Source organism: Gossypium hirsutum, chromosome D07, assembly GCF_007990345.1.
Source record: "Gossypium hirsutum isolate 1008001.06 chromosome D07, Gossypium_hirsutum_v2.1, whole genome shotgun sequence".
NCBI lineage: Eukaryota > Viridiplantae > Streptophyta > Magnoliopsida > Malvales > Malvaceae > Gossypium > Gossypium hirsutum.
The window spans coordinates 24140687-24164872 of NC_053443.1; the positions used below are offsets into that span (position 1 = coordinate 24140687).

General features: G+C 33.4%; 1 protein-coding gene across 1 annotated transcript; it reads right to left on the reverse strand.

Annotated features, from left to right (window-relative positions):
* Positions 1–3618: 3618 nt before the first annotated feature.
* LOC107954533 (guanine nucleotide exchange factor subunit RIC1) lies at positions 3619–12918 on the reverse strand. Its single transcript, XM_016890117.2, has 23 exons — positions 12558–12918; positions 12356–12463; positions 11790–11938; positions 11613–11694; positions 11104–11519; positions 10307–10739; positions 9988–10211; positions 9478–9673; positions 9209–9354; positions 8964–9138; positions 8800–8853; positions 8450–8629; positions 7792–7904; positions 7250–7426; positions 6786–6843; positions 6278–6337; positions 6122–6163; positions 5903–6030; positions 5681–5816; positions 5522–5599; positions 5158–5274; positions 4127–4189; positions 3619–4048 (listed from the first exon to the last, which is right to left on the reverse strand). The coding sequence occupies exons 1-23, from the start codon at positions 12702–12704 to the stop codon at positions 3962–3964; spliced, it is 3369 nt and encodes a 1122-aa protein (XP_016745606.2). The 5' UTR covers positions 12705–12918; the 3' UTR covers positions 3619–3961.
* Positions 12919–24186: the final 11268 nt, after the last annotated feature.

A 24186-nucleotide genomic window follows, 5' to 3' on the forward strand; every position in this document is an offset into this window, starting at 1 on the left:
TGTATATGTATATGTATATGTATATGTATACGGCGCGATAGTTATAAATAGGTTTATGCCAAATATGGTTTTTCAGAGCTTCTAGTGGAACTTATATACTTTTCATTTTCCTTGGAAATGTATAGCCCTATTTATCTTTGATTTTGCGAAGGATTTACAATTCATGTTTATTTTAACTATATTTTTACAAAGACCCCGACTATACAAATTTAAAGGAAAAGAATTTAAGGTAGTGATGCACCAATCTTGGGTCCTACTTAAGGATCGAGTTTGGGGCGTTACAAATGATCTCTTGGTGTTCACAAAGGGGGAAGAGGAAACTCAATCTAAAAACAAAAAGAAGACAATAGGCACAAACGCAACCCCAACCAAACACAAAAAACCAAGAATCAACAAGCAAACCATCATAACAACTTGAAATAGTAATGAACCGATGTTTGAAACAGTGCAAAATAGTGTGAAAATCCAAAAATTCAACAAATGACCCTCGACACCTCTTCCAATCAAACAATAGGCCAATGTGCTAGATTCGAACTAGGGTGTTGATGTTGGAGACGAAAGATGATGGTGAGACAACATTCCACACGTCAACACATGAGTTTCTTTATAAGGTATCTAGTGATCAAAAAATGCAGATTGGTCAAAGAGATGGTGTTGGTCCTCCATTTATCGATGGTGCACACCAATGATCATTGCAATAGTGACCCACGAAAAAAATCCAATCTTTTCATGATGGAAGTAATGAAACACAAACAAAAAATTAATCCGAGAGGCCCTGAACCATGAAATTGAACGAGATTTTGAAGAGAATAGGTTATTTTGAGTAAAAAAACTATATTTTACATTCAACCTTAAGGTACATATTTATACAAGATACACCTTAATGTTGGAAAATCGAGTTTGGAAAATGCAATAGAAAATAAGTTTAAGGAAAAACCAGAGTTCAATTTTTTTTCCAAAACAAGAACTTGGTTGTGATATTTAAAGTAATGATCACTTAATCAAAATTGTACCTTTATGATTCGTCTAGGATGAACGTTTCGAATGAGTAATCTTCTCCACTATCCTTAAGCTCACGTCTGCCGAATGTAGGCTCGCTTCGAAATAAAAAAATCACAAAATTACCAGTGGAGCAATTTTATAATTTTTCTAAACTTTTGAGGTCAAGTTATAAATAACAAGAATATCTCTAGAAATTTTCTAAAATAATATCTTCAGAGAATTTTCTCTCTATAACTTTTCATGAATTCAAGTGTATGATAATAATGGCTCATGCTCTCTTTATATCGAGAGACTTTAGAAAGAGTTCAACTAGGATTAGAATTAATCACATTAATATTAAATTAATGAAATATTTTCTAGATAAATATTATATTAAATTTAATATATCATATTAATGTTAAACTAATAAAATACTATCTAGATCAATATTAAATTAAATTTAATATCTCATATTAATATCTAGAAAAATATTAAATTAAATTTATTATTAAATTCATTAAAATAATATTATCTTTGAAAAGGTTAATTTGAAATCAAGTTAATTAGTAGAGTCTCACTAGAAGTCTAATTTTTCCACTGCTCTACCATCGAAGAATCGTCGCTGACCATCCGTCAGTCATCGGATCGCCATCGTCGCAACCGCCATGCCTAGCGGTGCCATTCTCGCTGCCACTTCTCCCGGCACCTCAAAATGTCGCCATTTTGCCCGAATAGGCCCAGTCAATTCGGTTGTTGCCGATTCTGTCTGGGCCAATGATGGCTTGGCAGGTCCAGTCCAGCCACCAGTTGGACCATCAGTCCAATTTCATATACAAGGCCCAGTTAAACTAGTTTCATTGACTCATGCAGGTCGATTGAGCTTTTGTTGAGCTAGCGGAGGGACCAATCGGATTTATATACAATTAGGCTCGAGTAATTACAATTATGTCCAGAAGTATCATTCTGATAATTCGCAATTTACTTAATCATGGAGTCCGTCCACAAGAAGTACCATGATTGAAAATATTATTTACAAAAGTAATTCAATCAACTGCTTTGTCCAATGACCTCGCCATGTGTGTGTTACTCTCATATGGTATCTTTCATTCTTTTGAGTTAAATTTGTTCACTCAATACAATCATATTTTATCTCATTGTCACTATTGTGTCTTCTTAATGATTAATATGATCATTGTCAACTAATGATTGTGATAAATTGTTCATTCGAGAACAAGCAACTCGTGGTCACGTTACATATTTATCAATCCACATAATGCCAATGAGAGGATATTGTTAACTCTTTAATCGAGCTATAAATTTTATTGTTGCTAATAGTCATGTCATACACAAGTCATGTACCCAACATACCGGATATTAATTCAATCATCTTTAGAGCATAAGCCTCCACTTACATCAAAGCACATGAGTTGCATACACATGTCAGTAACTCAAGATTTATGTCACACCATGAAAACCACTAGTTAATTAATTCATAAACGAATTCAGAATTAATTCAATTTAGGTCCAGTCCAATTTATCATTCTTCTAATGAGTATATTTATGTCTCTACCCGCAGAGTCAATTACCCCTATAGCCAAGACTAGTCATCTCTCTAATTGGAATTGTAGACGACATGATAATCCTTCTGAGTATTTGAATTAAATACTCACTTGGGTTCTTTTACGAGATTACAGACTTGTTTACATTATCTAATGAAGTAAGTTATCTTTCTCGTAATGTAAACATTCTTACAGTGTCACTTATCATCAGTTTGAACTTAGATATAATAATGAAATGTAAAATTAACTTTATTTATTTATTCATCATTTTAATATATAAAAAAACAATTGCAAGTTTACTACAATACGAACACATTTCTCAACACTTAACATAAAAGGAAAAGAAATAAAATTCCTATAAATTTCAACTATATATTTACAACTGCATAATATATTTTCTAACAGAGGCAAATGATTGAACACATGGAATGGAAGTCATAATTTAAACCATTTAGAAATAGTAAGCTCAAGAAAGCCACATCAAAAGCTCAAACGAGAGCCGAAATAGAGGAAAAACAAATTCCATCCACAGAAAAGGAGAAGATTGAGATTGGGTCAAACCTTTTTGCCCTCGTGGAGAACGACAGAAAAGTGAGACCAATCTAAACTTCAAGAGAGAATGACAGAATATGGAGGAATCAGAAAAGCTTCTAGGAGAAAACCCCCCAAGGCATCAAAACAAGAGAGGTTACAAGATGATGAAACAGTAGGAGCTCGTGGAGAAAGTTCTACTCGAAGGAAAAAAAAATGGGAAAAAACCATGTATTAACTATAAAAGTACATTACTCAACTTCTGGAGTACCTGAAAAATGGAGCGGTTAATAATATTGGTATAATTAATAGCAATGCCGTGGTAAACGTGATAAATAATAAAGAGCCTTGAGAAAATCATGATTTTCCATTTCATTAAAAAAAAAAACCCTGTGCTATTGCCCGTATATAATGACGTGAGTAATTTTAAAAATAATGAAAAAAAAGAACGGGCAAATTTTGTAAATTTTATCCAAATCCATGAAAATTTCCAAACCAAAAGGATAAGATGTAAAACCTGTAATTCACTTCAGGCTCAAAAAACTCATTTGAGAATAATAAGTGGTCTATTTGATTTATTTATATTCAACATTTATACAACCAAAAATACGTAAATAAATAGTGTGAAGAATAGTGGATTAAAACAAAAAATACCTCTGATACATGCAACCGAGCATGAAATGAATCCTATGATGCTTAACCCTCTATATCTACAAAGAACAATTTTTGTGATTCTAATGAGATACAAAGATTCACTATAACAAAGGCCTAATCATTCGCATGACTTTGATTTCCACTGCTTGTCCTTCGCTTTGATTAAACATATAAATGATGCATGCTTTCGCTAAAATTGGCATTCCCCCACTGCAACTTTTGTTTCAGTGCCTACCTTATTTCTCTTCTGCATTTGCGGTGGAAGAGAGTTTCTCTTCCAAATCGTCAAGCAAATCATGGTATTCAGCAAATGAAGGATGAGACTGTCAAAAGTACATTGTTAGAGCATGGTGAGAAAGTCGGATTTGGTTAAGAATATTTGGACTGTAAAAGCCACGTACCTGCAATGTCATATTATATGCTTTCCACAACCGCATGTCATGCCGGAAAAGATCAAAAAGAACCTGCTCAACAACAAATAGATTATGATCATGAAACCAACTCTGATGAATAACTTGCCTAGCGTTTTAATGTCAAAAGGACTTAAAATCAAAACAATTAAATAACAGGTATCCTCAAAGATGGATTTCAATAATATCAAAAGAGATTTAAAGACCAAGTTTACATAGATATGTTTCAGTTCAGCCTCTTTTGAGGTGATCTTCTACACTATCAGGAACATTTTGTCTAATGAAAAAATTACTTAATTTATTCCAAAAAAGTAACTAGAATATCAAAGGAAGATGTCAAATAAAGCACCAGAAAGAACAAGTTTTCGGATCTCAAATTTGAATGATAACAAACAACTTTAAATAGTCCCACTTTAAGATTCAGACTGAAGATGGTTGAAACTCGGCTCGCTGTTTTCTTATGGCAGACAATTAAGGCCTATGTGGCTCTTTTTCATACTAGGAATAGCAATGCGAATAAAGAGAAAAAGAAGGAAAGTTGGGTTCTATATTGTTTTCCATTATGCTCCAATTGACTGCCATCTAACCCCTATATGCAGCTCTTTTTTTATCATACTACAAAGAGAGATGAGAAGAAAGAGAAATCAGGAAGGACGAGCTGCTATTTAGAGAAACAATAGATATTAGGCAAATATCAATTGAAAAGTCACATTAACAAAAACATTTATCCAAAACATTGATGAACTTACTGAACACGTTGACAGTTTAATTAATTATGTAAAATAAATTATGTAGAAAAATACAGATATTTGTAAAAATTTTAAAATAAAAAATTCATATAAAAAATTGCCCTCTTGTGAAGCATGGACAAAATTCCTAGTAACTTTTTAAAGGGAAGCCCAAAGCAAAATGACAACTCTAATGAGTCACCCACACTTCAAATGAGGACAAGGTATGCTACATGCATCAGACTCCAAGTATCATTAAATCCAGAATTTAACATCAAAAGAAGCAAACTATACCTCAGAACGTCTTAAAAGCGTGGCAAGGACAACTATCCACTCCTTGAACTTGACAGAGCACATATGAGCCAAGAGGAATTCAGCATCCAATCTGCTCTGCAATGTTCCCATTTGCAGCTGGAATTTTTTTTTTTAGAAAAAAGGGTCCAATCAGCAAAAGACTATCAAGTGACACAAGAAAATTGCAGGAAAAGAACCTTAGTTTTTATGACCTGAAGTGTTTACACAGTTACTGCCTTAATTTGCCTAAGTTGAGGCACTTGAACAGTTCTTACATGACACAAGCTATTTCACAATGGTATGTAATAATACAACAAAGGAGAAAAGAATATAGAGTAAAACAAGTTTCCATGAAAACTCGCACCTTTTGCCCAATCAGTTCAAGACCTGAAGCAAAATTCTCCAACCTAGCAGAACCATATCTCTCTCGTTGAAGATATTCCTGCAAAGTATTGTTCAGTAAAACAAATGAAAATCACATAACCAATAAAATGAGATCTTGAACCAACTTAGGTTTTCTTACCACTAAATCAAACTGAGTGCCTTTCACAAATGCAACAAGCTTGGAAAGTTCCTTTCCCGACATCAAATAGCTAGCATGATTTTCCAATATGTTCTTGACTGGAGCAATATGAGCACTCTGGTCTTTGAATGAAGTGCTGTTGCCCAAAAAAATGAAATGGGTATTGTTTCGAAATCATAACATTGCAAAAGTAATGCAGAACAATTCATGGAAGTCAGTAACCTTTTATCGAGTGAAGGCCTCCTGTAACTCGAACGAAAAAGGAAATAACCCAAGAATCTAGGAGATAGTCTGTCAGAATCTGCAGATGCCTGCTCATAATCTCTCCCTGATCTCAACAAGAACCTCACCTAAGAACAGGAGAAAGAAACCATGATTCAGAAAGAGTTTATTACAAAAAAAAATCATTTGTATAAACATGCAACCATGTCAAAATTATACCAGCTCTCCAGCAAGTTCATATAAGGATTCATCTAGTGTTGCCTGCACAGGATTTGATAATGCTTTCAAGAGTCTTGAGGTAATTAAAGGCAAAATAAAGGTAAACAGAAAGAGAAACAATTACATATAAAACTATTCGCATTTAGCAAAGAGTACCTGCAATAAGCGCAGAGCACAATACTGACTAACAGCAGGACCCTCAAGTTTGGCAATTACCTGCACCATTTATAAAAGGAATGAATTGATCAAACCATAGAACAGGAGATGATGACTTCTGTACTCTTATGTATGAATTGAAACCTTGCATATTGTTTTCTGACCAGGAACTCACATACAATAAGAGAGAATGTGTTCCTCATTCTCATGCATAGCCTTCCAACTACATCTAATGACTAATGACTAATGACTAATGACTAATGAGGAAGAGATACATGATTCTTAGAAGATAAACACTCATAAATTTACTTGGTAAAGGTTCAACACAACTACTAAACTGTATAACCACCCAAAGAATAATATAAAAACAGGCTATATACATGGGTTAAAAATAGTTTCAACCATCTCAGAAGAGGACATATCTTTGGTAAATTTGGAAAGGGCAATGACAAGAAACATGATATGCTTACTACAAAGTAAAAATTTCCAAAGAGTAGATAATTCTTACAAGAATGTAGCACGCTGCAGTGCGGTACCATCTCCGTTGGAAGCAGTCTTCAAACAACCTTTAGGAATAAAATTTGTGAGGGCAATTTTTGGGAGGAAAAAAGGATGAAGGCATGCTAATAGAAATGATAAATAGAATGATCATGCAACCAACCAATGCCAAATCTTTACTCAATGCAATTATCACTCAGAAGAAAGTCAAATCTTTACAAACATAGTTAATCACTATAGATGACCAGGAAGAAGAATCTAGTTCATTCTGCTCAAATTTATAATACTGCCAAAAATATGGGCCAGGATTCATGTAACCAGTTTCTGTTTAGTTTCAAAGAATTATACATTATCATGCATGCACAAATTTAATTAGTTAAATCAAGACTTATATATATCTTCAACATCTTTCAGACATGCTTTGTAACTGTTCACAGGAAAAACAAATAAAAAAAGGAGAATTAAAGCACGTACTCTGTTGATCTTCCTGCGGCATTGAACAGATCAGCCCAATGTCTACCATCAGTTTTTCTTGCAACACTCACAACCACATCAAGATACTCCGGAAAATTTCTGATCAGATCACAGGTCTTCTCCAAAAGAGAGACATTCTGTTTCTGGACTGAGACCTGGTTTTTATTCACATTTTGCCTGCAAGAAACCAATATAGTTTAGGACTGTTAGGATAAGCGTAAGGAGATACCAAAAAAAAAAAAGAATGAGAGAAAAAGAAAGCACATCAAAGCCTCCTGCCTTCCAGTGAATACACAGAGATCAAGATTGGTCCATAAAAAGGTTGAAGCAAAATAGAAGAAACGCTTGCTAAAACCAGCAAGCATATATGGAAGTTTATATTTTCTAGTTTCCCAAAAGCTAAAAAAATGCAACATTAGGATTCCATCAAAATGCACACAGAGACACAGCATAGTCATTTCAAGCTCTTGAGTCGAAAGGTCCATTAACATTTAGCTTAACAAAAATAACTTGGACAGTCATTTTTCCAAGTTAAATAATACCTTGAAATCTCAGCATCAAATACAGTGAAAAGAAGCCACTCTAAACAATGTGAAAAATGAGGCTTCTCAGCTGATATTTGTGCCAAACGCAAAGCCTCCTCGCTTTTGTTCCTCTGCAAGAAGCAGGACCAGAATCAGAAAGAGTATGTATAACCTAGTAATAGCATTTGCTTTAAAACAAGTTATATGCGCAACAAAAACATCATCCTTTATGCTACTTAGAGAAAAAGGTATGCCTTTGCAAATTACTAAATTAACATCCACAAAAGTTGTAATAACACTTTTTGGTCAAGCAATAACAAACTTTTTCATTCTTGAAGGTTGGTGGTAAGAATCTTTACATTCATTAGCTCAAAATGGGAAATCTACAATGAATGAGGACTTTTAAGAATCAACCCACAATTCTCACTATTCATTTTGGGAGAAAATATTTCTCAAACACCATTAAATAGAAAGAATTAAGTCTCTGCCTGATGAAACACAGAGGTTTGACAAATAAATGGATATATTGCCCAAAATCCATTGTCATAATGCATAAAATAAGTCAAATCCTTGCTAATAAAGACAAGAAATTTCAATGTCAATATTTCTGTATGAATTTACACTTTAAATTAAACAGGGATTTGACACTCTTAAAGAGATGAGAAAATAAAGATACCTGAAGGAGGTGCCGAAGTAGGCAATGCAATATAGTTTGAGCTTGGGGAGTAGGCTCAAAACATGGAAATTCTGTGCATGCTGAAAATGACATTCTTTGAGACACACCAACAACAACACCAGCATTTGGAAGAAGCCCCAAAGGATAAACCTCGCGGTCAAATTCCAGATCTGGATCCAACTAATGATAAATGTTGAAATATTAAAACCAGTAGATATGCCAAATAACCAGATGAAATGCAAAGTCTTTAAAAAAAAGATACTGAATAAGAGAAATAATAATGAGACAAGAAGAGCATGTAAGGAGATCTAAAATCCCAAAATACCACAGGGAGCTCTTCCCAATAATACCTGCAAAAAGTCCTCCTGCTTAAATGAGTCAACACCGGGAGAAGGATACCAAACCTGTAAAAATAAGCTTCCAACAGAAATTAAATCAGACTAGTACAAGCTAGAGAATCTACACTAGAAAGAAAGAGCTAAATGTTGGACTACCAACTTTAACAGTAGGTTACCTGCATTCCTCGGTAGCCATAGTCCAACCAAGAGACATCCTCAATTAGATTTGTTTTCTCTTCTGATTGACCACATGTAACCCAAAATAGTTCAACCGAATTAGTAAGTTCCCTTTCCCGTCCATCATCCAAATCAAGTAATGAAAGCTCTCCATTTGCTCTCTGTATCAGACACCTAGAAAAGCAAGTAATTTTTAGACGCATGCAATGTGCAGAAAGTTCTATGCACCAGTCAAAGGTAATACCTTGCAGGCTCCCTGGCTAACAAGTCTGAAGAAGATGAGATGTGATTGTCAAGGGCACTGTCTCTTGGAATTTGATCGGGAATAAAACGCATAGCTGCAGGATGGCTCTTTGCAGTCATGATTGAGAGTTCTCGTACTGTAGAAAGCTGTTTGTCATTTTATCACTTAAAAACGTATGAAGAATAACTTTACACATTATTTCAAAGCAGAATCAGATTTATATTTCAATAAAAGACTTGAATAAAGGAAACTGCATAACATTCCTTTACCTGTAAGTCTGGAGTACTAGTAGGTGATAATTCACCAAATAACTTCACATGGAATATGTGTACATCAAAAGGGTGATAAGTGACTAGTATATAATCTTCGTACACATCCATCACCATTGGCTTTGCAAGCAATGGTTTACGACAGAGTAGCGAGCTCTGATCAAGGTGATATCGAGGATAGAAAAGCAACTCATACCTGTATACAATCATTTACATCAACCACAATAAATAACAGTAGATCATGAAATTTAAATGATGAAATCATAACACATAAGTATTCATTAAAAACAAATGGCAGAAAGAAAGAATTGAAACTTGCTGTCAAAAGCTTAGGGTTCAAACTAAGAGCACTTTATCACATTGACTTTAAATGAACTGGAAATGTGATGACTTGCCCATCAACTTTCAGGCATCTATAGATTACAAGAAATTAATCAACAATTATAAGTATTTCGACAGAGTTGACAAGTTCTGCAGAAGTAATTAAGAAGGCACAGATTTGCATCTCACATGTTAGAAGAATCAATGTAGTTGCAGACAACAACGATCTTCCCCAGCCATAACAGACCTTTACACTGAATCTTTTGTTCCTGAGAAATATCTCCAAACACTCGCCATTTCTTCTGTCTTATATCATATAAAATCAACCCATGGAGACCAGCAACTGCTAAATACATTCCATCCTTGCTCGCTGCCACATGCTGAACAGGCCAATTCTGGGAGATGTAAGAAACCTGAACAAAAGCAAAACCACATCAGAAACATTCACATTTTAAAGAAACCAGAATGAAAGCAGACAGTTTTTGAAGTTGTGATTCGGATGTATAACTGGAAGGTTTAAATGTAGCATCTTTAGCTCATCAGTATCTTCTGACTGCACAACAAGCAATCTATCTTCACCATAAATCACTTGACGGACATAAGTCATTCCTGAAACTCCTCTGCTAAGGCAACATTTGCCAAAGGAAAATGCAAGAATTCTCTCCAATGATCCCTCCTCAATAGCGTAAAGCCTATATCCATAATCATCCCACTGCATTAGTGAGGTACCGCCCATCAAAGGCTCATATTTACATTCCTGGTTTGGCTTAACTACTGGAGAAGAAGCAGAACTCAAACCAATTTGACGGATGGTTGACATTAGACGACACCCAGAAACAGACCAAACCGTAAGTCCTCTTAACTTCCACCCAACTGCAAAAGCAGAATTATCGGGTGTCCATGAAATACAACTGACAGAACCAGTGTCCTCCATTGTATATCTGCCAAACAACAAAATTGAGAAGTAAATCTTTCACATTTGCAAATGAAAGCCTAAACCCATACAATAGATTTCTACAAAATTATGGTCCAAAAACTTGCTAAAATAAGTACCAGAAAGAAACTAGCAAAACCACAAGAAGTAAGGTGTTGCTTAACATGCAGATGTTCATAGTACTGTAAAAGAGTTGAGTGCAAGTTGACAACCACAAGAAATGTGATTTTACAAAAAGAGAAATGAGGAAAATATACTCTTGAAGTACCTTGTAGACAAATATAGTAGTCAGTTAACTCAAAGAACAAAATGTAAATACATTTAGACTATACCACCAACATTCTAGCTTTAACAATAAAGACAGTACATACCCCCAGTCATATAAGGAGACAGTACGAATGAGTGACCCAGAATCAGCCAAGTCAAATAACTCAACAACACCTCTTCTGGTACCAACAGCAAGGATCAGTTGATCTCCAGCAATGGAAGTACATACAGCATCACCATTTCCCAAACTTTTTTCAGCTTTAATGGATTCAACTGGCTTTAGACCTTTCTTGCTCACAGAGCATGACACCAGTTGTCCATCAGAATATAAGACTAATAGCAGCCTCATCGAAACACAAAACTCCAACTGTGCTATAGCAGATTTCTTGGAGACTCTATAATTCGAGGCAAAAGCTCTTTCAGCCTCTCCAGAAGCAATAGAATTAGCTAGAGAATGTGATAATGAAGTAACTTCACTGTCATTATGTTGAGAGGAATCAAGTCCAAAAGCTCCATAAAACTATAGAGAAAAAGAGAATTACAAAATCAAATTCTGTCTTTAAAGGAATTGCATAGAAGGAGAAATTGCAACTACATGTTATCTATGGATTACCTCCCCCTTCCAAGAGATACTATACAAAGATCCATCAGAAAGACCGAATAGCATATGTTTGTTATCACACACAATATTGCTCCTGCAACAAAGAAGTTCAAAGGAAATGATAAATAAGGCACCGAAAAGAACTGAAGTTACGGTCAAAATTACCGCAAATGAAAAAGAAATATTTACACGGCCAAATAATTTCCATCAAAAGGGACTTGTTCATTCAGAACACGAGTTATCGTTGCTAAAAACAAACCAGAAGGTTGCTTCCCTCCTATTTGTACTTTTCTCTCTGTAAACTGGACCTTAAAAATGTGAAGATAGAAAGATGAAGTCTGCAAAACAAAAAAAAAAAGGGACTGAGAAATTCATAACAAATAAAGTCATGTGTTTAAATATCTACAGAATTAGTACATTGAAACAGAGAATGGGGGAATGACCTTAACAAGCATTTTCTTTTTATTTTTGATCAATTCCCCAGAGCAAAAAGAAACTCTATCCATCATTCATAAGCCCTAGAATAAAACAAATTAAGCTAAATGCAATTATCAACAGTAATGCTACATAAGCTGCCGCTCTACTTCATTGTAATCAGGTGACACACTTTACTCTATTAAATCCAAAATGCCAGCACTCTAACACTAAACCATCATTTAATGAAAACAGATACAACTTTAGCAAAAAGAAAATGAAATGCAAAGCCAGCACAGTAAGCTAAATAAACTTTTCAGGTAAAAAGAAAAAGAACTCACAAGAATCGCAATCAATTTGGTGTCAGGGCTCCAAACGGCCTGCAAATTCTCGCCTTCTCGCTGCAGCGAATCCCCATCTCTCTTATACCTCCCTAACCTCACTCTATGCTGCAATCACCGACATATTAATCATCAAAAAGCTTTAGGGGGGAACAAGAAAAACCTAATCATAGATAAAAGCATGCATTCGTGTAGGAAATACCTGGGAGGAACTCCATAGCTCGAAATGCAAAGGCGAAACGACGAGCAAGAGTCGGTTAATGAGTTTTAGGTAAATGATCTTTTGCGACGAAGGATACTGCCCTTGCTCTAATGGAATCACCTGCGGATATCCATATGCCATATACATCTTCCTTGAATTCTTCGCTTACAGTTGATCTTTTCTCAGCTAAGGATCTAATTCAATAAATAGATCTGAGAGAGTGGAGCATTCTTTTTTCTTTTCGAGAAGAAAGAAGCGGATTTTAGATCTTGTAGATCCGGGAGAGGAATGGCGTTTTCTGTATTTTTCTTTCAATATCAATCTTTTTTTTCTTTTAATTTGATTAATTTCTTTCTCTGTTTCAAGAGGAAATGCTGAAATGGATTTTGATTTTATAATTAAAAAAGAGATAATGTCATAAATGGCCCCTAGAGTTTAGTGAAAATTGTCAATATAGTACTTTTACTTTAAACAAGCTCAATGTAGTCATTGTGGTCTCCAATGTTCTTTTTAAAAATAAACTAAAATTAGCTGTTTCTTTTTTTTTTCTTTTTTTCCTTACAAGAAAGCAATTACATTGTAATTGAAAGTGGGAATAGGTTTGCACTCATGTTATCAATTTAAACCTACGTTAAGTTTTCGTGATTAGCAAAATGTAATGATGATGTATGGTTAGATTTGTTTAGAAATTAATATATAGAACTTATTTTAAGAAAAATAAATTATTTTAGAAAACATTTAGATTGTATTTAAAAATAATATTTTACTATTAAAATATTAAGAATTTTAGTTTTCATTTAGATTGTATTTAAAAATAATATCTTAGTATTAAAATATTAAGAATTTTAGTTTTCTCTATTTATTATTTATTTTTCAATTAAAAATGTTAGAATATTTCATTTTTAAATTAAATTTTTTAATTAATTCTTTAAAAATATTCCATTCATTAAAATATTATAGTATCTAAAATCATTTAAAATATATGTAATGACTTAAAATTTATAGAAAAAACATATTTGCTAATTTTTTTAATTTTTTTAATTTTATATATTTTAAATATATATTATAATTTTTAATGAGATACTTTTACTTTTTTTTTTTAAATATGGGATAAATTATATATTATATGAGAAAATTTTAATACGCTACCAGTGAAATTTTTAGACTCACCCATATTATATAATATAAATATATATATTATAAGGTCTTAGGCTTCCGGTTGATCCAAGCAGCCTAATTTTTTTACACATGGTATACTCATTTTGTTGACATGTGACAATTATTTATACAACCAATTTCTATATTATATATTACAAGGTCTCAGTCTCCAGCTAATGTGGGCAGCCTAAATTTTTGACACATAACATACTCATTTTGTTGACATGTGTCAATTATTTATACAACCAATTTATATATTATATATTACAAGGTCTTAGACTCTTAGCTAATGTGGACAGCCTAATTTTTTGACACGTGGTATATTCATTTTGTTGAGATATAGCACTTGTTTCTACAACTTATCTTTTAATCCAACATCTTATAGAGAACACTCTCATAGCTCATACTTCCACTATAAATAACAATAAATTTATTCACTATTTTCATAAGCTCTCTAGATTTTTTCCTTTTGAAAAATTTTATGAATATGATAATATATTCATATGAAAGAGTTCTATTTGTTCGAAAATAATCTAGAACTATCATTTATTTTATTTTTCTAGTTAATAAGACAAAATATACATATTTTTAGATATAATTTAAGAAATTAAAAAGTTAATTTTAGTTCATTAATTAGAGAAAAGTCGCATATCTCTCACATTATTGGATAATACTTTCATAGCTCACTTTCAATATTTTCATTAAAAAAATAACTTTACTCTTACATTGACTAGATAATACTTTCATAGCTCACTTTCACTATTTTCATCAAAAAGTTAATTTTAATCTCACATCGACTAGAGAATAAGTTCACTTCTTCACTATTTCCTTAAAAAGTTAATCTTAATATAAGATTTGGGTCTATTTTTTAGGCCGAGCCAAGTAAAAAAAGTAGGTCTATTTTTTAGGCCCGAGCCTAGCTTGGCCAGAAAAATGGGCCTAAAATTTTGCCCAGAAAAATGGGCCTAGAATTTTGCCTAAGATTGCCTCGACCCACTCGTATTAATTTTTTTATATTATTTTTTATATAAAAATAAATTTAAAAATATAATACATCAAATACACTAAAAACATTAAAATAAATGTTTCCCGGCAAATGGGAAAAAATTAAAAAATATATATACTTAAATCACACTAAGGTAAGTACAACTTAACAAGCAAATACATCTAAAATAGTAGGAAAATTAATAAGAAAATAAGAGTTATACAATATTCAAACATTAACAACAAAATAGTATCAATATAATATTGAAATAATGGCAAAAAAAACAGTAGCAGTATTTTTTTTCTGCAAATTTAGGTCAGGCCTAGGCCAAAAAAGGCTTACCTAAGGCCCGACTTGTTTTCTAAATGGGCCTTATTTTTTTGTCCAAGCCCATTTTTTGAGACTATTTTTGCCCAAACCCTCTCACTTTTTGGGTGGACCTTCGGCCCGGCCCATAGACAAGTCTAAATTGACTAAAGAACACTCATATGCTTACACTTACTCTAAAAAAATGTCAATTTTTTTTATTATTTTCATTAAAATTTTAATTTTGATCCCACATTTAGTAGAGAACACTCTTATATCTCCCATTTACCTTATAAATATATAAAATGACTAGAGAATACTCTTATAGCTCACTTCTTCACTATTCTCATAAAAAAAAGTTAATTTTGATCCCACATTAACTAGAAAATACTCTCATAGTTCACTTCTTCATTATTTTCACGAAAAATTAATTTTAATTCCTTAACGTTAATTTTAAGCTCACATTAACTAGAGAACACTCTCATGCTCACATTTATCCTATAAATAAATGTCAATTTTTCACTATTTTTATAAAAAGTTAAATTTAAATTTAAATTTAAATTTAAACAAATACTAATGTATGCACTTAAATCGTAGTATGTGTAAATATTATATATATAAATATGAATTAATCAAATATTTATACATGCACTAAATTATAGTATGTATAGATTGAATTTCTAAAAAATACCCAATATTTAAAAGAATTATTTGATTAGGCCAATTTTTTTAAAAAATGATGGGACTAGGCCGAAATAATGAGTTGGAAGCATTTTCAGCTGATTTGCAGGAAAATGCTTCCAACTAGAAGCGTTCTCGGCGTATTGGCAGAAAAATGCTTGTTAGGGTTAGGTTTTTTTAAGTAAGGTTAGGTTTAGGGTTTTGTGATTTTTAAAGTTTAAGATTTTGTAGGGTTTTAAGTTTTTTATATTTTTTAAGTTTATTATATATTCTTTAGTTTTTTTATAACATTTTGAGATGTAAAGTTAATAATTATTTAATTTGATATTTACAAGCATCGTATTTACACCAATTTTATATTAGAATTGTAAAATTCAATTCGATTCATAATCGAAACTCTAACTAGATTTGATTAAATCTTAGTTTGTAATTTTTTCAATTTTTTTAATGCATCTGAGTTTTGATTAGTTTTTTTTTACAAGAGGTTGAGGTCAATCAGATTTTTCAATGCATTATTTTCAAACTTTCAGTGGATTTTTCTTTAGAAAATATATCCCAGGATATCTGATGGGTGAGTGGGAGAGAGTGGGGATTAAAAGTGCTAGAGGGAAAATGTTCCACATAGGACATGTTTTTAGTGCACTATCAGAAAAAACCACACTTTTTCAACTGACATGGCTGAACATTTTCCAAACGAGCAGAAAAATATGTTGGACAAATGAAGGGCGGCCACATTTGGAGTGAGGACGTACTGAAAGAAATTAGAAAGACTATAACATGAACGAACTGTATGCATCCAGTGTGTCACTCGCGAAGACCTATTGTTTCGGGTTACAGAGTTCGACAAATCGAATCAAGGTATTGTTGGGGGAGCGTACCGTGTACACCTGAAAGAACGAACCTGCAGCTGTGGGAGATTTGATGCACTTTGTTTTCTATGTGCTCATGCAATTGTAGCATGTAGCAATCAACATTTGGATCACATGAGCTTTGTAGACGAAGTGAACAAGCTAGAACACATGTATAATGTATGGAGAAACGTATTCTCACCGGTCCTAGATAAACATATGTGGTTGTCGGTATCGAGCGTTCCATTCAAGTTATTACCCGATAGATAATTGCATTGCAAACCAAAAGGTTGACCAACATCGACTCGGATACACGACAACATGGATATTTAGGAGAAGACAAACCAACCGAAGTTATGAGGGTGGTGTAGGAACCCAGGGCATACAATGTCGTCATGTCCACATCGAAGGGATGATATAAGGACAACATCTCATTAACAAATTTATTAACTGTAACACTCCTGATTGGACCTAGGAGTTTCGGCTAAGTTTAAGGTGTTACATTCGATCATTGAAATGATCTTGTAAAGCCACCTTTTTACTTGTGTTTGTTATGTGTAGAAATCACTCTTTTGTTTTTAGAAAAACATTCATTCATGAAGCTGACTTTTCTTAGAAATTTAATTATGATATTGTCATCGTGGCATTTTGAAATCAGTTATGGTGTTCAAGAAAAGATTTATCAAAACTTAAGTATTTTGTAAAGCAGCGGGAAACAACTATGAAAAATATTAGTTTTTTAACCCATGTTGCATGCAATTATCAGAGTATTAATTATCATACTTAACATAAAAAACTAAACAATCCAAACCTAATATGTAAAAGCAATATATAATTAATAATTACAACCCCAAAATGATTAAGGAAAAATTTAATGAAACTTTTAAATAAAAGCAAAATAAACTGCTATCCTGAGGTTCTTCTAGTGCCATTTTGGTCCTACTTCTCTGCGTTACCTAAGAGGTAAAGAAAGGGGGAGTGAGCTTAAGATAGCTCAATATGAGTCTAATTTTTAAACTATTATATATAAATGTACAAATAGTAGAGCATTCAGTTCATGACATAATAGCAAATTAAACAAAATATAAGAAACATTAAATAAATCCATGCATGTACAAAATATACTCATGATGCAATGCAATTATAATTATAATTTCTCACCCATCCATCCTATCTGCCCTCGAGCATTGCTCGACACTCCAAAACACATATTAATAACTAACCATCCCAGATTTTTCGATGAATATGGTTGTTCACTTGTCATCTATGAAGATGACTTTTACTACAATAACTTACCATCTTGGTTGCCCAATTTTGATGGCTTTTTAAACTATCATCCCGGGTTATTTAGTTTTGATGACATTGCCGCCTACTTCATGTAGTACTAACTTTCAGTGTGGACTTAAATTGCCACTATCTCCCAAAAAACTCATTCGTTCTCCATACCCAATTTTATGTAATTATGCACATATACTTAGCATATTATGCTTTTTTATCATCAATCGGTGCTACATTAAATATTTCATACTATCATTTAATGGCATGTATTCATGCATTTATTCACATCAATTTCACATATACAATTAATTTAAGCAAACTAAAAACAATTTCACAAATATTGTATCTTTATACGATCTAACATTCTAAATTCGGCTAACACATACTTAAGTAGGGTTTGCACATATAGGGTTTGCTCATATGGGTTTACACATACAGGGTTTGCACATATGGTTCACACCTAGGGTTCGCACAAACAGGGTTCGCACTAAAGGGTTCGCACATAGTTTGTATAATCAACAAATAAGGTTCACATATACCACATGTAGGGTTTGCATAAACAACATATAAAGTTTGCATTATTTAAATAGTTAGGGTTCGCATATACCACATATAAGGTTTGCATAAATAATATATAGGGTTCGCATATTTAAAATATAGGGTTTGCATAAATAACCTATAAGATTCATATGAATAACACATAGAGTTTGCATAGCAGTACATGTAGGGTTCACATGTATAAACACATAAAGTTCACATGATATTCATGTAAGGTCCACGTAGATATACTAGGGATTCGCATAATAAATCCTATATGGTTTTGCATATGGGTTAGCAAAGAGGCTTGCCTATGGGGGTTCGCATAAAGGGTTCACCTATATAGGTTCGCATAAAGGGCTCACACGTACATGGGAATTCACATATTATCGGGGGTTCGCATACTATAGGGTTTTCATGCATAAGGGTTTACATGATATACAAGCTCACATAGTATCAAGAGTTTGCATATTATATATACGACCCGTAACACATGGGGTTCGCAATACATGGGGTGTTCGTTATAAACTACTTTTTTCTTAATACTTCAATTAACCTAATAATTTAAGGTTAGATCCCACACCTGATTTGAAGACACAAAAACCTTAATAGGGTGAGGAGATTGACAATCTATTTGGGAGGAAGAGGACGATTTTGAAAACCTTGAATTCTTTTGCTTGAAAAATTGATTTTGTAATAATGGGGAAAAGAAAGAACTTCAGAGTTTTTCTTGAAAATTTTTCTAGATAAAAATTATAAGGTTTGAAAAGATTTTTTATTTATAAAGTATTTTTCCTTAATTGAAATAGGTTTTAGGAATTCACGTAGAATTAGGACTATTTGAAATTAAGGACTGAATTAAAAAAATAGTTTTTAGGTTAGGCTAGTTAGAAAATTCACACTTTTATGAGGTAAAAATAAGGAAATAAAATATTTTTGCTGAAAGATGCATATGGATTTTGAACCTAAGACCTAATGGTAAGACATGGCATTACCACTGAAGCAGCAGACTCATTCTTGTTACTTTCTTAACAAAAATATTTTTTAAGACATTCTAAATTCTCTTACCTTATGCTTTTTAAAATAAAAAATCTAAATTTTATCCTTATTTCTTCTAACCCTTTTTTTGGAATGTGACAAATCTCCCTCATTTTAAAAGAATTCATCCTCGAATTTTAACTTGCCATAACCGAACAAGTGAGGATATTATTGATAAATCAACTTCTTGGGTTCTAACGTTGCTTCTTGGGTTTCATGGTTTTGCCACAAAACCTATACTAGAGGATTTTGCTTATTTCTTAGAGCTTTAACCTCTATATCTATTATTCTAATTAGTTCATTTTCAAAAGATAAACTCGTTCGAAGATCAATTTCTTCATTGGAGATTATATGGGAAGGGTCAAATTATAACATCGTAGCATTGACACATGAAACACATTGTGGATTTGATCTAACTTAAGCGGTAGTTCAAGTTGGCAAGCTACTGGGTCGATTTGCTTCTATACTTAATGAAGACCAATAAAATGAGGACTCAATTTTTCTTTTCTATCAAACCTTAGAACTTTTTTCCAATGCGAGACTTTTAATAAAACTTATTCTCCCACATTGAATTTAATATCTTTTCTCTTTAGGTGTGCATATGACTTTTGTGATATGAAGTCATTTTTAATCTTTCTTGAATTATTTGAACTTTATCTTCGGTTTCTTGACTAATTTAGGACCCATTATTTTTCTTTCTTTCAATTCTATCCAACATAGAGGCGTACGACATTTTCTCTCATAAGTGCTTCGTATGGTGCCATCTTTATGATTGTTTGGAAACTATTGTTGTAAGCAAATTCCACAAGTGGTAAGAATTCCTCTCAACTTTCTCGGAAGTCGATGACCCAACTTCTTAACATGTCATCTAGAATTTGGATAGTTCTTTCGGATTGTCCATTGATTTGTGGGTGGAATGCTGTGCTAAAATTGAGTTTTGTTCCCAACGCTTCATGTAGTTTCCTCTAGAACCTCGAAGTGAAACGTGGATCTCGATCTGGTATAATTGAAACTAGTACTCCATGTAGTTTAATAGTCTTTGCGATGTACAACTTTGCTACTTTTGTTAAGGGGTAATCGGTTTGAACTGGAATGAAATGGGCTGATTTGGTGAGTTAATCCACAATCACCCATACTAAGTCCTTCATGGGAATTAAGGGTAATCCACTTACAAAATCCATTGTTATTCTTTACCACTTCCATTATGGAGTTTTGATCGATTGTAGCGACCCTGACGGAAATTGATGTTCTGCTTTTACTTGTTGACATGTCAAGCATTTTGCCACAAAATTTGTCACCTCTCGTTTTAATTCTGGTCACCAATATATTCATTTCAAACCCTGATACATTTTATTACTTCTAGGATGCATAGAGTATGGGCTATTATGGGCTTCTTGAAGTATCTTTTGTTTTAATTCCAGGTTGTTTGGTACACAAAATCTTTTTCTGAAGCAAAGGGTTTCTTTCTCATTGATTGAGAAGTCTACCGTCAAACTTTCTTCCACTCTTTTTATGTGCAGCAACAACTCAACATCTATGGGTTGTTTGATTTTTATTTCCTCCTCCAAGGTTAGTTTAACTTGTAATTCGGCTAGAATGCCTTCATCGTCGCAAAGGCTCAATCTTGTGAATATTACCTTTAGTTCCGTTTTTGCTTTTCTACTTAGGGCATTTGTTATAATGTTTGCCTTCTATAGATGGTATTAAATTATGCAATCAAAATCTTTGAGTAGCTTGATCCATCTCATTTGCCTTAAGTTAAGTTATGTCTTAGTTAGGAGGTATTTCAAGCTTTTATGATCTGTGAAAATCGTGCACTTTTCTCTATAAAGATAATGTCTCCAAATTTTAACTACAAAGACTATTGCGCCTAACTCTAGGTCATGTGTAAGATAGTTTCACTCATGAGTCTTAAGTTTCTTTGAAACATAAGCAACCACTTTTCCATCTTGTGTTAAAACACAATTGAGTCCTACATGTGATGTATCACTATAAATAACATATTCTTTTCCTGATTCGGGCTGGATTAGAATGGGTGCTTGAGTTAAAATTGTTTTTAACTTCTCAAAACTATTTTGCTGCTCTTCAGTCCATTCAAAAGGTGTGTCTTTCCTTAGTAACCTAGTTAAAAGGGGCAGTTACTAGGGAAAAACCCTCGACAAATCTTCGGTAATATCCTGCTAAGCCCAGAAAAGTCCGATTTTCTAAGATATTCTTTAGTTGCTTCCATTCTAGGATTGCTCCTATTTTCTTCAAATCTATTTGGATTCCTTCAGTGGATATAATATGACCTAGGAAAATGAATTTCTGAAGCCAAAATTCACACTTGCTAAGTTTTGTGAAAAGTCTTTTTCTAGTAAAATTTGTAAAATGATTTTTAAGTGTTCTTCATGCTCCATTTCGGATTTCGAGTACACCATTATGTCATCAATAAAAACTACGACAAATTGGTTAAAGAAATGTTGAAACACTCAGTTCATGAGGTCCATGAATGTTGTTGGTGCATTAGTTAACCCAAACGATATGACTAAAACCTCATAGTGCCCATAACGAGTTCTAAAGGCTATTTTGGGTACACCCACCTCTTTAACCTTTAGTTGGTAATACCCCAATTTTATGTCGATTTTGAAAATATTGTAGCACCTTAGAATTGATTAAATAAGTCATCTATCCTTGGTAGAGGGTATTTATTTTTCATAGTTGACAATAATCGATGCATAGTCGAAGTGACCCATCCTTTTTTACGAATAACACTGATGTACCCCATGGGGAAATACTAGGTCTAATGAACCCACAATCCAAGAACCCTTGAAGTTGAATTTTTAATTCTTTTAACTCATTTGGCACCATACGGTAAGGAGCTATCGAAACTGGTGTGGTTTTTGGCATCACCTCAATTCTGAACTCTAACTCGTGATCCAAAGGTAACCCTGACAGCTCTTCGGGAAACACGTCAAGAAATTCACTAACGGTTCGAATGTCACTTACTTTGGGTTTGACAATTTTAACATTTTTGACATAAGCTAAAAATGACTTGCAGTCCTTATGAACCAACTTTTCTACGACCATGGCTGAAATCACCTTTGAAAAATAGTTTCGACTGTTCCCTACCATGAGAATTTCTTTGTCATATTTGGTTTTCAAGGTTACCCTTTTCAAGGTAAAATCCAAATTTACTTGGTGCTCCACCAACTAGTTCATGCCTAGAATTAGATCGAACTCCCCGAATGACAATTCTATGAGATCGGGGGGAAAAATTTCCTCTTATAACTCCAATGGACTTATTTTGTAAATCCTATTTACCCTAACTGTTTGTCCTAATGATCTTATTACTTTCATAACATTACTTGTTTTTTTCTACTTTTTCTTTCAATTTTTCAACCATATTCAATGCTACATATGAATGAGTATATCCTACATCGATTAAAGTAAATAAAGACACAAAATGGATTAGGAATGTACTTGTGATTACATCGCGTCATCTTTATCCTCTTGTCCTTTTGTCGCATAAACTAAAACTGGCTGCCTCGCTTCTACCTAGTTAACACATTGTGTTAGCGCTCTCTGGCCTCAATTTTTGTTGTTTCAATTGGGACCACAATTTCCTTGTGTTTGGGTCCGCTTTTGGCCTTGATTTTTTGATTGAATGGGTCTATTCCAACGGGAGAAATCTTTTATATGGTGTTCTTTCGATCCACAGTTAAGACAAGTGTCGATCCTTTTCCAAAATTCTCCCATATGGTGTTTCTCACAATACTAGCATTTTTGGAGTACATTCGTCATTGGACTTGGGCTGTGGCTTAACCCTTTCTGTAGGCTTGTGGTTCGAATTGTTTGAACTTGGTTCCCTTTTATTTGGAACTTTTTGCCACTTTTCCCGTTCTGTGTGTTTGATTTCCTCTAAGATTTTGGTCTTTTCAACCAAATTTTTGAAATTTCTTTCCTAGAGGTGTGACACTTCTACTTTCAAATTGTATCTTAACCCCTCTTCGAACCTCACGCTTTTATCTTCTTCTGTTGCTACCAAACCGAGAGTAAAACAACTTAATCTTAAAAATTTAGCTTCGTACTTTAAAACTGATATATTGATAAGTGCTAAAAGTAACATGTTTTAATATAATTTTTAATGTGTTTTTGGATAATTATTTGGTGTAAAATGGTGAATTATATCTTTCTAATCCTTTAAATTCATGTTTCTATACTTAGGAGAGCATTTGGAAGCAAAATGAGCAACACATGAGCAAGAATCGAAAAATCGGAGCAAGTTTCAAGAGTCACACGGGCTGGGTCATTCCACACGGGCTGGACACACTGCCGTGTGAGTCATACGAGCTTTCACATGGCCATGTGCCATATCGTGTGGATTTCATGAACTGTATTCTGAAAAGACAGAAAAACGTAATTTTTAGTGTTCGATGAATTTTCGTCTGCGGCTTCAACATAACGAGGACTCACATACTTTTTCTAAAAAACCTCTTGGAAATAATTCCAAGTTATTCGTTCTGCAAGTGTTTCCCTAACAATAGCTTGTCACCACCTATACACCTCGTCTCTTAGCAAGGACAGGGCTCCTTTTAGTTTTTGCTCGGAGTGTAGTCTAGGTCTTTTAGAATTTTTTTCGTTGTTTCCATCCAGTACTCTGCTACAGCGGGAGTTGTTCTGGCAACTCCCTTGAACAATTTGACCCAATTAGACTTAAGTTTTTTGACGACCATCTTTCTGTTTCTATTACCTGCTCCGGCGACCCTTTAGAGAGCTTTCAGCATAGCTTGAGTTACAGCATCATCTCCAACGTTTC

Bases quoted from the DNA above. Each gene is read 5' to 3' on its own strand.
- LOC107954533 (XM_016890117.2), bottom strand. From the start codon at position 12,704: ATGTATATGGCATATGGATATCCGCAGGTGATTCCATTAGAGCAAGGG. The intron at 7,905-8,449 runs GTATCTTTATTT...TGCTTCTTGCAG, and splicing joins TACTTCGGCACCTCCTTCAG to AGGAACAAAAGCGAGGAGGC. The intron at 5,817-5,902 runs GTTACTGACTTC...TTTGGGCAACAG, and splicing joins AGGCCTTCACTCGATAAAAG to CACTTCATTCAAAGACCAGA.